The following is a 13,943-nucleotide window of genomic DNA, read 5'->3' as shown; positions in this document are numbered from 1 at the left end:
TATTTATTTTTCAGAGGTGGCTGGATCCAAACAAACCAATAAGGAAGCAGCTGAAGAGTGAGCATCCATATTTACTTGATATTTTACAAGTATACTTTATAAAGATAAAGGATTAATATAATCTGATTAATTAGAACTGCTTTTATTAATTTTAGGAGGATCTCCTTACAACTTGAACTTCAGAGTCAAATTTTTTGTAAGTGACCCCAATAAGTTACAAGAAGAATATACAAGGTGAGTTTATGGAGTATATTTTTCTTGAAAATTCTGTCAAAACTCTAGTCTAACATTTTGTTATCCATTAGACAAAAATAGAATGCCGTGCTGAAATTTTGAGCTCCCCAACCAGCACACAGAATAGGTTACGGGTGTTCCAAGATAATGATCTCTTTTCCCCTTGAGGGCTAAGGGGACTTTTGGAATTAGTACCCCAGGGCTGCCCCATGCAGCCACAAGCAGCCTCTTGAGCCATTCATATATTAAAATTTTTCTGCTAGTGGAAAATGGTTAAGAAGCACTGCTGTAACTAACAGATGATGCTGCAACTCTGTCAAAGGGATGGTCATAGTGAGAATTTTGCCTGGTATTTTTTTTTTCATCTACTGGCATATTCTATATATATTTTATCTTCATGGAGGAGAACATAGAATTTACATATATGAATATATGTATATATATTTGGGTGTATTTTATATATATGTGTGTATTTTGTATAAAATGTATATATATTCTCACATACACATACACAGAGTCTACATTTTGTGTAGAAGTAGTGGTCAGTTTATGTGTAGGAGTAATGGTCAATAGCTATCTTGTTTTTCCTGTGAGGTTTTAATCAATGATTCTAAACAAAATATAATGGAATTTATGAAGGAGGTTGAAAGAGAATCCACTAGCATATTCAGGCCTTTAACTGCCCGTTTTACCTTTTTATTCGTAAGTCTAAGCTGATATTAAAATCTAATTATGTTGTCACTTCTGCTTGACAACATATATACAGGAATGACCCAGATGTTGTATGAGTGTTGGGTGAAATATTTACTGTAAAAATAACCTGAATGAAAATCCTGTGCAGTGTTTAAAAAAAAGAATTAGCACTTAAGGTTTAGTCGAGCATATTATACCTTCTGTAAAAGTGTCAGATGTCACAATATAAGTCAATGATGATATTCAGAATTACTCTAAAAGATGAATGCTAAATTAAAGGTTTGTACCTAATGCTACCTGTGAATAGACTGTTAGATTTTAACGTATTAGTTATCATTTAGAATACTATGATGGAAGTGGATAAACAAAAGATAAATTAAAGATATTTATTCAGACAGCTGCCAGTCCTCAGCTGTTTGTAAAATAGGCTTTTCAATAGTAAAAAAAAATAGATTGACAGTCTTGAGACTTCATCTCTAGTGTTCGTTGGGAGGCATGATGTTACGTTTTTTTTTTTGATGTGAGAACTCAGGAATCTGAATCTTGGATTAGGCTGACCTAATGTTTGAAATAATAGTAGAAATCCCAACTTGTGAAACTAATAGTAGAATTCAAACTGATTTATCTTGAAAAGCAAACTTGTGATATATAAATACCATTTGCTTTAATACTGTAGCCCTTAACCCGTCAGGCGTTGTTGTTGTTGTTGTTGTTACAAGATCTTTTATCTTAATAAACAATTCACAATATTGTAAACCTTTGCCTAACTTCAGATGAACTCCAAGTGAAACTACCCTGAATTAATTGTGAATTATAAAGTATATTTCAATTCACAGTATATTTTATTATATCCTGGTACATACAATAGTTTGAAATCAAATAACAACATATTCCTTAGTATATGCTTCATGTAGTCAGATTTAAAAATATATAAGAAATATTATTAGATCAATAATTTAAAATTGGAATGCTAATGTGTTTAATATTTAGGAATAGCTTATTTATATAAGTAGTAAAATTATTGTCTATTATAGCTGTGTTCATACTTCACTCAAAAACCTGTCTTTGTGTTTCTGAATTGAGCTTGAATATGTTGATTCTTTTATAGCCTGTGTTGAAAACATAATCAAGGAATAAATTTGTCTCACTGATAATTAAGTCAAAATATCTTCCTGCCATAGAAGAATGTAAAATCAAGTTTGGTGGTAGTCAAGGAATTAACTTGTGCTCACATCATCAGTCTAGAAGATTATCTTTGTTTTCATTAGAAATAGTGTGTTTTGTCAAAAACCCTTTTTAATGGAATGTCATGGAATCTTGTAACTGGTGCTATTTGGTAAAATTGGGTAAGTGACTAGTTTTATTTCATTACCATGGTTTAATTCAGTGATTCTCTACCCTGATTATATATTAAAACATACTGATGCATTAGCCACATCCCTTGATATTTAATAAGTGTGAGATGGGGCCTGTGCATAGGTATGTCTCCAAGCTCCCCACATGATTCTAATATGCAGCCAGGGTTAAAAAATAGACCTTTAAAACTTTAGTACTCGGGTAGCGTTAATGTGATGGTCATAATTAATAAAAAGACAGCCATGGTTGCTGAATTTTAAGGACAAATTTTTAGACCCTATATAACAGAAGATCTGCTACATCTCCTGTCTTGAGATTCTATTTTGTATTAGTGGGAAAAAATAGCAGACACAGAATTTCTGTCAGGTTAAACGTCATTTAGTATTAACAGGGACTGGCATCATGATGATCACTTTTTTCAGGAGTGATAAGAATACAAAAATGATGTTTCTTTATATCTTTAAATGGTTACATAGGTGTACTCAGTACATAATAGGTGCTCAGTTCATGGTATTTGTTATTGTATGGATTTGCTTTCCATAATCAGCAGCTTTCTGCCACCTGAGGATAAAATGATCAACACATAGGCCAATGTTTGCAACTGGCTTCTTATCTCAGCAAGGATGATTTTTTTTCACTTGGCTATTCTGTGTCTCTGACTCTTCAAGTTTTCCATGCTTCCTAATTCTACTTTCTGCATACGCCAGTCCTCAGAGTATTTCTCTCTAATCTTCTTTGTCAGTAATATGACTCTTTAAGAATCGTGAGGAGTTTTCTATTGGAAACTAGTGGAAATAAGGTATTTGAGTTACATAATTTCATATCAAAGAATTCTAAAGATTTTGATTCATCCTTTTATGGAAGCTTACTTTAAAACGTGTGGTAGCATGTAGATTATTAAAGCAAACAGTTAAATATATAATTTTCATTTTTTTTAAGTATACAGTTACTAAAAACTGAAAATATTGTAATTCCAATAAATGTGAATTGTCTCTTTTTTTTTTTAAGGTACCAGTATTTTTTGCAAATTAAACAAGACATTCTTACTGGAAGGTGGGCTATTTTAAATTTTTAGTAATGGAATTTAAAAATACTTTTATTTCGTTATTATTTAAGTAATTCATGTTCATTGTAAACAAATTGTCTATCAAAAAATTGTTGCATGTAGCATGGATTCCTTTCATCAGAGAAGTTTTTTAACAATTAAAATGTAAGTCACATAGACACCTCAGGTGTTAATAATCTAATATAAAGTATAGTGCTTTTTAAATTATTGTGTTTAACTTTGGGTTACATATATTCTGTTTGATTTTATTAGATTGCCCTGTCCTTATAATACTGCTGCCCTTTTGGCTTCATTTGCTGTTCAGTGTAAGTATTAACCCTCTTTTAGGTCAGTTAACTATGATTGTATGCTCTGTGTTAATAGTATGTTACCTTTAACGGGTGAGCTCTTAAACCTGTTGCTGTTCAGAAAATAATGACTGTGGAGAAAGTGTATTGGAATGCCTAATTAAAATGCATTTACTTTTGATTCCTGAAAACAAAAAAAATTCTGAAATTGTTTGAGAGCTAGAGATGTATTATATGAATTGTTGTAATTTGCTTAAGTGGTAACATTAGAAAAAAATGTTTTACTTTCACAAATATGAAGTTGATAATATTGCTGATTTGACCATCATAATTTAAAGTTTTGTTTATTAAAGTGTGAATATTTTCTTTCCATTTATTAGCTGAACTTGGAGATTATAATCAGTCACTGAACCTGCCAGGCTACCTCTTAGATTATTCTTTCATTCCTAACCAGCCTCAAGATCTTGAAAAAGAAGTTACAAAATTACATCAGCAACATACGTAAGATTTTATTTATTCTTTTGCTTATTTGGTAAATTTAATGGCATTCTTTCCAGAGAAGTGTTTTAAGTTAGTTTTGTTTGTTGTATTTATTGAATATAGCACAGTTACACTTACATAAAATAGTATGGTTGATATGAGGAAATGTAGGTTATTTATACGTAAAAAATATCATCGCTTATTTCACAGAATACATGAGTCTTGTTTTCATGTATAGCTGTATGAAGTCTATAAAACTGTATGTAGGCAGAAATTCCTTTGCTCTTATATAAAGTTAATCAGTTTTTAAGGAGGAATTTTGGAATAGTAATAGTGTAGTCACAATATACAGATCAATTCTTTCTCAGTTTTCAGCTATATGAAAGGAGATTCTGTTTAGTAAAGTGCCATAAGGAGAAAGGAAATTTATATAATATTAAATTAGTAGAAAAATAGTCCTTAAGAATAGTAGCATTTTCTTCATTTGTGACTATATTCAACCTTCATTTTTTGTGAGTCTAACTTTGACATTTTTTTCAAGAAGGGATTTCTTGCTTTGAATAGAAGTAATATTGTTTATTGTTTTTCACTTTAACGCATAATTCAGAATACTCTTGGAGAAACTAAGGCAGTGTTGCATATTGGCAATGAGTCTGGACTTGAGAGCCAGACCACCTGGGTTGAAATCCTGGTGAGGTTACTTACTGTCTTTACAATCTTGGCCAAATTGTTCTGTGTCTCTGCTTTTCTGTTTCCTTCTCTATAAACTGGGAATAATAAGACTACTTAACTCTGGGGTTATTTAATGATTAAATGAGCTTATGTATATATATAAACAGAGTGCTCAGAACAATGCCTGGTGCATGGTATGCACTGATGAAATAATAGCTCTTATGAAGAAACCTTACTTTGATTTGGTAATGGCCCATGTTTCTAAAACAAGTTGGCAGACTATGGCCTGCTCCTTCTTTTTGTGGCCCTTGAGTTCAGAATGATTTGCACATTTTAAATGGTGGAGAAAAATCAAAAGAAGATTTCATGGCACATAAAATTTTATGAAATTCCCGTTTAAGTGTCCATAAATAAATGTGTATTGGAACACAGACACACTCATTTATTTACGTATTGTCTATGGCTGGTTTCACACTTAAGTGGCAGAGTTGAGTTGTTTGCGACAGAGACCATGTGGCCTGAAAGCCTAAAATATTTACTACTCAGCTTTTGCCCCTCTTATCTTACGATTAATAAGTAAGAATTTTAATAAATTGGCCTAATGGGAGGAAGGTACTATTGTCTAAAAATAAATCTCATTTATAATAAAAATTCTACCCATAGCATATTTGAAACAAGGGTTTGAAGATAAACCAGGTTTTTAAAATTTACCAATAGCAAGAAGTCTCTTCTATGTTTAAAAGTCTTAGATGTTTAATGAGATATTGATTATATTTTTTTGTTTGGTTTTAATCAAATCTCTGAACAAATCAAAAATAGAATCACCCAGCTTAACTGTGAGGAGGGAGTATTTGTTTAACTTAATTGATTTTTATAGAAAACTGAAGTATATTTCCTTTTGGTTAACGAATCATATGTATTGTTATCATGCATTGTCATGTCAAACTTTTAGCTTCCTATTCCAGTATCATTACTAAATCGAAGGATGCTATTTTTACTTTTATAATTTGCTGATTTTATTCTTGAGAAGTCTGATGGGATTAGATAATCAAGGTTGTTAGTATTGTATGTGAAACAGAAATAAATCTATTTTTAAAACCTTTCCTTTAGAGCAATGGCTCTCAAACTTGTGTTCATAAGAAGCACCTGGGTATGTGTTAAATATAAACAATTTGGACTCCATATCAAGCCTTCTATTTCAGACTCTATAGAACAATACTTTTCAAACTATCTGTGATAGTTTTCCCCCAATCTGTCATGGAATTATATTTATGAAAAACCCAATAAAAATGAACAATTAGAAAATTAAAATGGAGAAATAAACAAGCACAGGAAAAATTACAAGATCCTATATTTTTAGTGTTAGATTCAACAGAGGTAAAATTATCAGCCACATTTTCATAAAAGTCTCTGATACTCTAAATTTCTATACTTGTTATGAGCCAGCATCTGTTTGTATACCAAACTTTGGAAGGCTATGCTTTGGAGGCTGGCTCAGAATCTGTGTGTTTCAAAAGCACTCTACTTGATGTAAATGTAGATGGTATATGAAACAAACTTTGAAAAACACAACTTTTAAGAAATGTCCCAGGGTAAGTACATTTGTAACAGCCGTAAGAACAAGTAGGGTCTTTTAGCTTGTTATGTTCTTTTATTTCTGGATGACTTGGATTACTGAAAATGCGCCCTCCAACCAAGTTTCATGATACTGTGCAGAATTAAGAGGGGTAGTCAGGCATGGTCTTTTGTAAAAGACTTAATTAGAATGTGAAATTTTTTCCAGATAAATAGTCTTTTTCTAGTTTGGCTATATTTGTAATTGATCTAATTTTTAACCTAGTAATGTCTTTACAGAGGCTTATCTCCTGCAGAAGCAGAATTTAATTACCTGAACACAGCACGTACCTTAGAACTCTATGGAGTTGAATTCCACTATGCAAGGGTAAGTGAAGAACACTTAATTTAATATTGTTGAGTTAGGGTTCATTATTCAGTATTAAATTGTTTCAAAATGCCTTAGTAGGATTTTCAGCAAATGGAATAATTTGCGAGTGCTGATGACATAGTTGTACTGAAAAGTTCCCCTGAATATAAGCATTTTCATAAAAATTTCAGTTCCATACTTGATGAGAAAGTTGGTTGAAGTAGATTGTTCATGTTATTTTTCTTCATGGTGATGTTTTTATATTATAAAGATCATTTGTGCAGACCATAAGAGACAATACCTTGAGAATTTTGTTTTACATAATGAAGGTTAAGTTACAGGAAAACTACTTTTTGTATATTTAACTTTTATGATGATCATTACAGTAAAAGATGCTCTCACCTCACTGAGACTCATGTTAATGCACTTATTTTTATCAGTAATGGCATCATTATAAATTTTAATTTATAAAATGCAAATTGGAACATACTAACATTTTAACCAAACCCAGACCCTTATTCCTTTATTAAAATGGAATTTATAATCACTGTCTTTTCTTGTGAATACCATATAACTTCTTTTTCCTTATGTCAAATTGCTGCTTCCAAAAAACTTACCCTCCTGCCAGCAGCGTATTTATGAGTGGCCATCCTCCATTTGTTTACCTCTACACCTAGATTTCCTCTTGGGATTTCTTTATCAAGAGGTTATATTGCCTTGGAGAAGTGCATGGAGTACAGCTGTTCTCCACAGTGAAAAGTAGAATTATAGTTCTTAATCATTAGTTGAGTTTGCAGTAGGGTTTATATTTGTTTGACAGAAATTGCTGACCCTGAATACCAGTATACCAACCTGTACATGTGAATAGGGCCAGGTTTTTTCCTTAGATAATTATTTTTTAATTTATTCTAATACACAGATAGTTGTTTAAGTGCTCAAGTTTCTTCTCCATGGAATGCTTTATTCTTCAAGGTCTTTTCTGGTTCTAGAAGAGTCTTAGTTTTTGTATTTCACAAAGCTTGTATCAATTCCCCCTTACAAGAAGGCCAGTTGACTTCTTTTTCTTACGTGGTTATATGTGGTAATTCTGAATGTGACTTGAAATTTGGTTTGATTCAATTTAGAATTTGTAGGTAAGCCTCTTTTGAATTTTCTGTTTTCTTTAAAACATTCCCCATTCACCCTCTCTCCCGATCTGGAACAAGATCCTCCAAAATTTAACATAGTGGTCAGGGTTTTGTACAACTAGATTTGTTTGTTTCTTATTATGTAATGTGTAAAACTAATGGAACATAAAAAAAATTTCAAACTATGGTTAAAAATAATCAGTTATTGTAGCCCTTAGCAGTTTTCCTAATGTAGTTTAGTATTTGAGAGATGGATATCAGAGAAATCTATGGAGTGTTGGGCTTTGCTTTTTTATTTAAATGCCATGGCTGGATTTCATACATAATTAAACATGTTATTTATTGATTCCTTTAAGGTGGATTTTTTGCTTGTTTAAATTATTAGATTGTAAAACTATTCCTCAGGAAAACCTAATAGAGAGTGCCAGATTAAAGGAGTTTACATTTAAGTGGATAAAGTTATTTAGAAACATATTCTGTTTCACAAAATATTATGTAAATATATGTATATTATGAAATATAAGGAGGCAGGAAAATATGAAAAAAAAAAGTAGAAACAACAGATAATAAAATAGTTGCACAACTACCACAGATATTAGGAAAAATAGAATTCTTCTATTGCTGTTTTCTCTAAAATAACTGTGGAAAGTTTGACAGAATTTGAAATTATAAAAATGAGCCACTCAGAAATTTTAGAATGCAAAAATACAAAATCAATATTAGGATTAGATAGGTTTAAATATCAGTTGAACACGAGTGAAGAAAGAATCAGTGAACTGGAAAAATTATTTAGAAGAAAATAGTCAGAAAGAAGTACGTAGAGACAAAAGGATGGACGAGCAGGTAAGAGACTTAGAAATACAGTAAGTAATGAGAGATAACACTGGAGTCCCAGAAATAAAGGTTATAGTGAAGAAGCAGGAGTAATATTTGAAGAGAAATACCTGAAAACTTTCCATCCTGATGAAAGACATCAAGACACAGATTCAAGAAGCCCTGTGAATCCTAATCAAGATAAATAAAATGAAATCTATTTATAGGTGCATCAGCATACCAGTGCTGAAAACCTAAGTGGAAGAAAGAGAAGAAATTTTAAAGCAGCCAGAGAAGGGGTTGAAGGGGGCAAAAATTAAAATGATGCTAATTTCTCAATAGAAATATGAGAACCAAATTAAGAGTCAAATGATATGTTTGAAGTGCTGAAAGAAAATAACTGATAACCTGGAATTATGTAACTTAAGAATGAAAAGTGAATTAGGAAATTGACATCCAGCGTGAGAGCATGAGGAGTGCCAGTGACCTGATTGGGGGAAACTGGTGAAAATTATTTATAAAATAACCATTCAAAGCCTCTAGAAATGATCCTGAGGACAAATAGCAAATGAAAAAACGTCTATTCAAAATAATATATGAAAATATGGTTAGAAAGGGGAGAATCTGTGCTATTTAAACTAAGACCACTCCCCTGTACCCAACTCAGCAATGCAGAGACTTCACTAAAGACTGCTGCAGCCAATAATACAGGTCTTCCTCTACTCCCAGTTTCCAGCCAGAAGGCTTTTGTCCTGGGAGGAGTCAGTGCTAACGTGTTATCTCAGGTAAGTGTGGTGAGGCTCCCTTTTCCTGCCCAACCCCTACTTGTGGAATGGAGGCTCCATCTTGGACATGGTGCACTGGGAATATGGGAGCCATGATAGCCCTTGCCTCGGCTTGTTAGGCAATGGTTTCATGTCAGTAGAAGCAAGCCAAGAGGACCTCAGGCAGCTGACACCTCTTCCATGGAGAAAGGCACATCACTCAGAGAAGCTTGCCGTATTCCCATCCCCAGCTTTAGAGTCCTGGCTCAGAGATTTTGCCTGGGGAGAGAAACAGGCCATACAACAGATAGATCCTAATTTGTTCACGAATGAACTGAATTAATCTGCAATAAAATGTGGAGAACTTTAAACCTAAGGACACTCAACAACAGTGGGACTTGGGAAAAGTAATTGGGAGGAGATTTATGGATCTAATGAAGGTACAGCCTGGACTGTAGGCCCCGTTGTTTATAGGAGAGAACCAGGGAATAAAACAATGGGAAGGATCCCTCCTGGGGTCAGAAAAGTGAACACTGAAGGAATAGGAAACTATACCTTCAAAGGAGCCACAATTTTATTAGATGAGGATATAGAGAAATTTATACCCCAGAACAATGTTTTAAACATTAGAGCTATCAGCTAGCAGTTAGTGGAGTTTAACTGGGTGGTCTGTCAGGTAAAGAATAGAAGAGAGCCCTACCAATTCCACTGCCATCCCATAATGACTATGGGTATACTCAAAGATGCCTCCCTAAGAAGCAACAATTCTCATTTAAAATATTCTGTCTCCAACAAAAAAATGATGAGGCATGCAAAGAAACAAGAAACTGACATATATACTGGGGCAAGGGGTTGGGGAGCATGTAACAAAAATTGTCTGTTAAGAACAACCAAATGTTAGATTTAACATAACAAGATTTCAAAGTAGCTTTTATAAATATTTTCACAGCAGGAAAGGAAAGCTTGATTGATTAAAGAAGTGAAGGAAGGTATGATGACAATGTTGCTCCGACTAGAGAATATTAATAAGGAAATAATGAACACATGGAAACTCAGTTGGAAAGTGTGAGAACTGAAACAAAAAATTCACTAGAGGAGCTCAAAAAGATGTCAACTGACAGAAGAAACAATTAGAAGACTTGGAGCCAGGTTGATAGAAAGTATCAAATCAAAGAACAGAAGGAAAAAAGAGTGGATTAAAAATGAACAGTACCCTAGCAAAATGTGAGAAACCATTCATGCGCTAGCTTATGCATAATTAGAGTACCAGAAGGAAAGGAGAGGGAAGAAAATGTATTTGAAAAATAATGGCTGACCCTTGAGGAGCCTGTGGAGAATGCAGGGGTATTGGCCTAACCCACCTCCATGGTTGCTAACATGACCACAGACATAGGGGACTGGTGGTTTGATGGGTTGAGCCTTCTACCATAGATTTTACCCTTGGGAAGACGGTTGCTGCAAAGGAGAGGCTAGGCCTCCCTATAATTGTGCCTAAGAGCCTCCTCCTGAATGCCTCTTTGTTGCTCAGATGTGGCCCTCTCTCTCTAGCTAAGCCAACTTGAAAGGTGAAATCATTGCCCTCCCCCCTACGTGGGATCAGACACCCAGGGGAGTGAATCTTCCTGGCAACGTGGAATATGACTCCCGGGGAGGAATGTAGACCTGGCATCGTGGGATGGAGAACATCTTCTTGACCAAAAGGGGGATGTGAAAGGAAATGAAATAAGCTTCAGTGGCAGAGAGATTCCAAAAGGAGCCGAGAGGTCACTCTGTTGGGCACTCTTACGCACAATTTAGACAACCCTTTTTAGGTTCTAAAGAATTGGGGTAGCTGGTGGTGGATACCTGAAACTATCAAACTATAGCCCAGAACCCATGAATCTCAAAGACAGTTGTATAAAAATGTTGTTTATGAGGGGTGACAATGGGATTGGGAAAGCCATAAGGATCACACTCCCCTTTGTCTAGTTTATGGATGGATGAGTAGAAAAATAGGGGAAGGAAACAAACAAACAGACAAAGGTACCCAGTGTTCTTTTTTACTTCAATTGCTGTTTTTCACTTTAATTATTATTCTTGTTATTTTTGTGTGTGTGCTAATGAAGGTATCAGGGATTGATTTAGGTGATAAATGTACAACTATGTAATGGTACTGTGAACAATCGAATGTACGATTTGTTTTGGGAAAAAAAAAAAAAGAAAAGAAAGAAAAAGAATGGCTGAAAACTTCCCAAGTATATTAAACAACAGTAACCTACATATCCAGGAATATTGGGGAACTTCAAGTAGGATAAATGCAAAGAAACCTACAAACAGACACATCAGAGTAAAAATGCTTTAAATACAAAGAAAAGGTGAAAATTTTGAATGCAGCCAAAGAAAAATGACACAGAAACCACAGTAAGATTAACAGCTGTTTTCTCAGCAGAAACAATAGAGGCTATGAGGCAATGCCATATTCAAATTTCTTAAAGAAAAAAGCTGTCAACTGAGAATCCCATGCTAGCAAAGCTTTCATTCAGAAATAAAACACTTTCCCAGTTAAACAAAATTGGAGAGAATTCTTGATAGCAAATCAGCCATAGAAGAAATACAAATGAAATTCTTCAGGCTGAAAGAAAGTTACCCCAGACAGTGATTTAAATCCACACAAATAAAGAACGCTAGTAAGGGTGGTTACTTAATAGACAATGTCAGTGATAGAAATTATATTTTAAAAATAACAACTGGAAATTCTAGAGTTGAAAGCTACAATGACTGAAATAAAAATTTACTAACTAAGCTCAAGAGTGTATTTGAACTGGCAGAAGGTCATGTTTGTGAACTAGAATAGATGGGTAGTGGTTATGGAAGCCGAAAAACAGAGAGAAAATATTTCAGTATAATAGCCCAAAGGAGATGGTGGGAAGAAAGCTTTAATAGGCTAAGGAAATTACTACAAATGGTAAAGGAATAATTATAATAATGTATTGTTGGGTTTATAACATTAATAGATGTAATATATGTAACAGTAATAACCCAAAAAAAAAGGAAAGGGAAATAGAACTATATAGGTATAATGTTTCTGTAACATCACTGGAATTAATCTAGTATAAAACTGAAGCTGATTCTGATGATATAAACTCAAGAGCAACCACCAAGAAAAATAACAAAAAATATATAGTAAAAAAATCATTAAAGAAATTAAATTAAAATGTTACATTAAAAAATATTCATTGAAGAAGAAAGCAGTAAAGGAGGACTAGAACAAAAAAGACAAGAGACATAGAAAACTAAAAAGAAAATGCCATACTTATGGATTTATCATCTATATCAATAATAACACCAAATGTGAAAGGATTAAACAATCCATTCAAAAGGCAGAGATTGTCAAACTGGGTTTAAAAAATATCATCCAACTGTACGTTGTCTGCAGGAGGCGCACATTGAATCAAGGACACAAATACATTGAAAGTAAAAACATTAGAAAAAAAGATATGCAAACAACAACCACCACAGGAAAGTTAGAGTGAGTATACTAATACAGGCATACCTTGTTTTATTGCACTTCACAGATATTTTTTTTTTTTTTAAACAGGCAGGTCTATGCATGTCAATTTTCCCAACAATATGCTTCTTTCATGTTTCTGTGTCACTTTTTAATTAAGTTATGTATATTGTTTATTTTTTAAAGACATAATGCCATTGCACACTTAATAGACTACAGTGTAAACATAACTTTTATATGCACTGGGAGACCAAAAAAATTTGTGTGACTCTCTTTTTTGCAATATTTTCTTTATTCTGGTGGTCTGTAACTGAATGTGCAATATCTCTGAGATATACCTGCATCATAAAAACGTACTTTAAAAGAAGTATTATTAGAGATAACAAGGGGCATTTCATAATGATAAAGGAGTCAATACATCAGGAAGATACAGCAATTATAAGCATATATGCACCATATTACAGAGCACCCAAATACATGAAGCCAAAACTGATGGAAATGATGGGAGAAATAGACAGTTCAACAATAGTAGTTGCAGACTTCATTAAACCAATAACTACAATAATGGATAGGACAACAAGATAGAAAGCCAGCAAGAAAATAGACTTCTTGAAAGCATGCTAAACCAACTAGACCTTAATAGACATCTATAAAACTCTCCACCTAGCAACAGAGTATGTGTGCATTCTGCTCCATGCATATGGAACCTTCTGCAGCATAGACAATATGCTAGAGAATAAAATATATCACAGTAAATAGCAGTAATACAGATATGTTCTCTGATCAAAATGGAATGAAATTAGAAATCAATATTGGAAAAACTTGAGGAAATTCAAAAATATATATGCTCTTAAATAACCAATTGGGTCAGAGAAGAAATCTAAAGGGAAATGAGAAATTCATTCTGAGATGAATCAAAATGAAGACACAGTATAACAAAATTTTTAGTCCTTCACCATTTTTTTTCTTGGTATGTCATTTTCTAGCTTTGGTTTTGGTAATGCTGGCCTCATAGAATGAATTGGAAATGTTCCCTCTTC

The 13,943-nt window shown here is 33.3% G+C and overlaps 1 protein-coding gene across 4 annotated transcripts in view; it reads left to right on the top strand.

The window, feature by feature from the left end:
• The window catches only part of PTPN4 (protein tyrosine phosphatase non-receptor type 4), a 277,667-nt gene that overhangs the window by 159,042 nt on the left and 104,682 nt on the right, over positions 1–13,943 (top strand). For 3 of the 4 annotated variants that reach the window (XM_037848601.1, XM_037848602.1, XM_037848603.1), the window contains exons 4-9: positions 15–57; positions 135–234; positions 3,292–3,336; positions 3,602–3,654; positions 4,017–4,137; positions 6,643–6,730. In XM_037848601.1, coding sequence (XP_037704529.1) covers positions 15–57; positions 135–234; positions 3,292–3,336; positions 3,602–3,654; positions 4,017–4,137; positions 6,643–6,730 — 450 coding nt within the window. The remainder of the gene's footprint in view (positions 1–14; positions 58–134; positions 235–3,291; positions 3,337–3,601; positions 3,655–4,016; positions 4,138–6,642; positions 6,731–13,943) is intronic. The other variant, XM_037848604.1, reaches the window with a different exon arrangement.

The sequence above is a fragment of the Choloepus didactylus genome, chromosome 9 (genome assembly GCF_015220235.1).
Source record: "Choloepus didactylus isolate mChoDid1 chromosome 9, mChoDid1.pri, whole genome shotgun sequence".
Lineage (NCBI taxonomy): Eukaryota > Metazoa > Chordata > Mammalia > Pilosa > Megalonychidae > Choloepus > Choloepus didactylus.
Note: the sequence above shows the minus strand (reverse complement) of the source record. Positions and strands in the feature narration are given on the sequence as shown.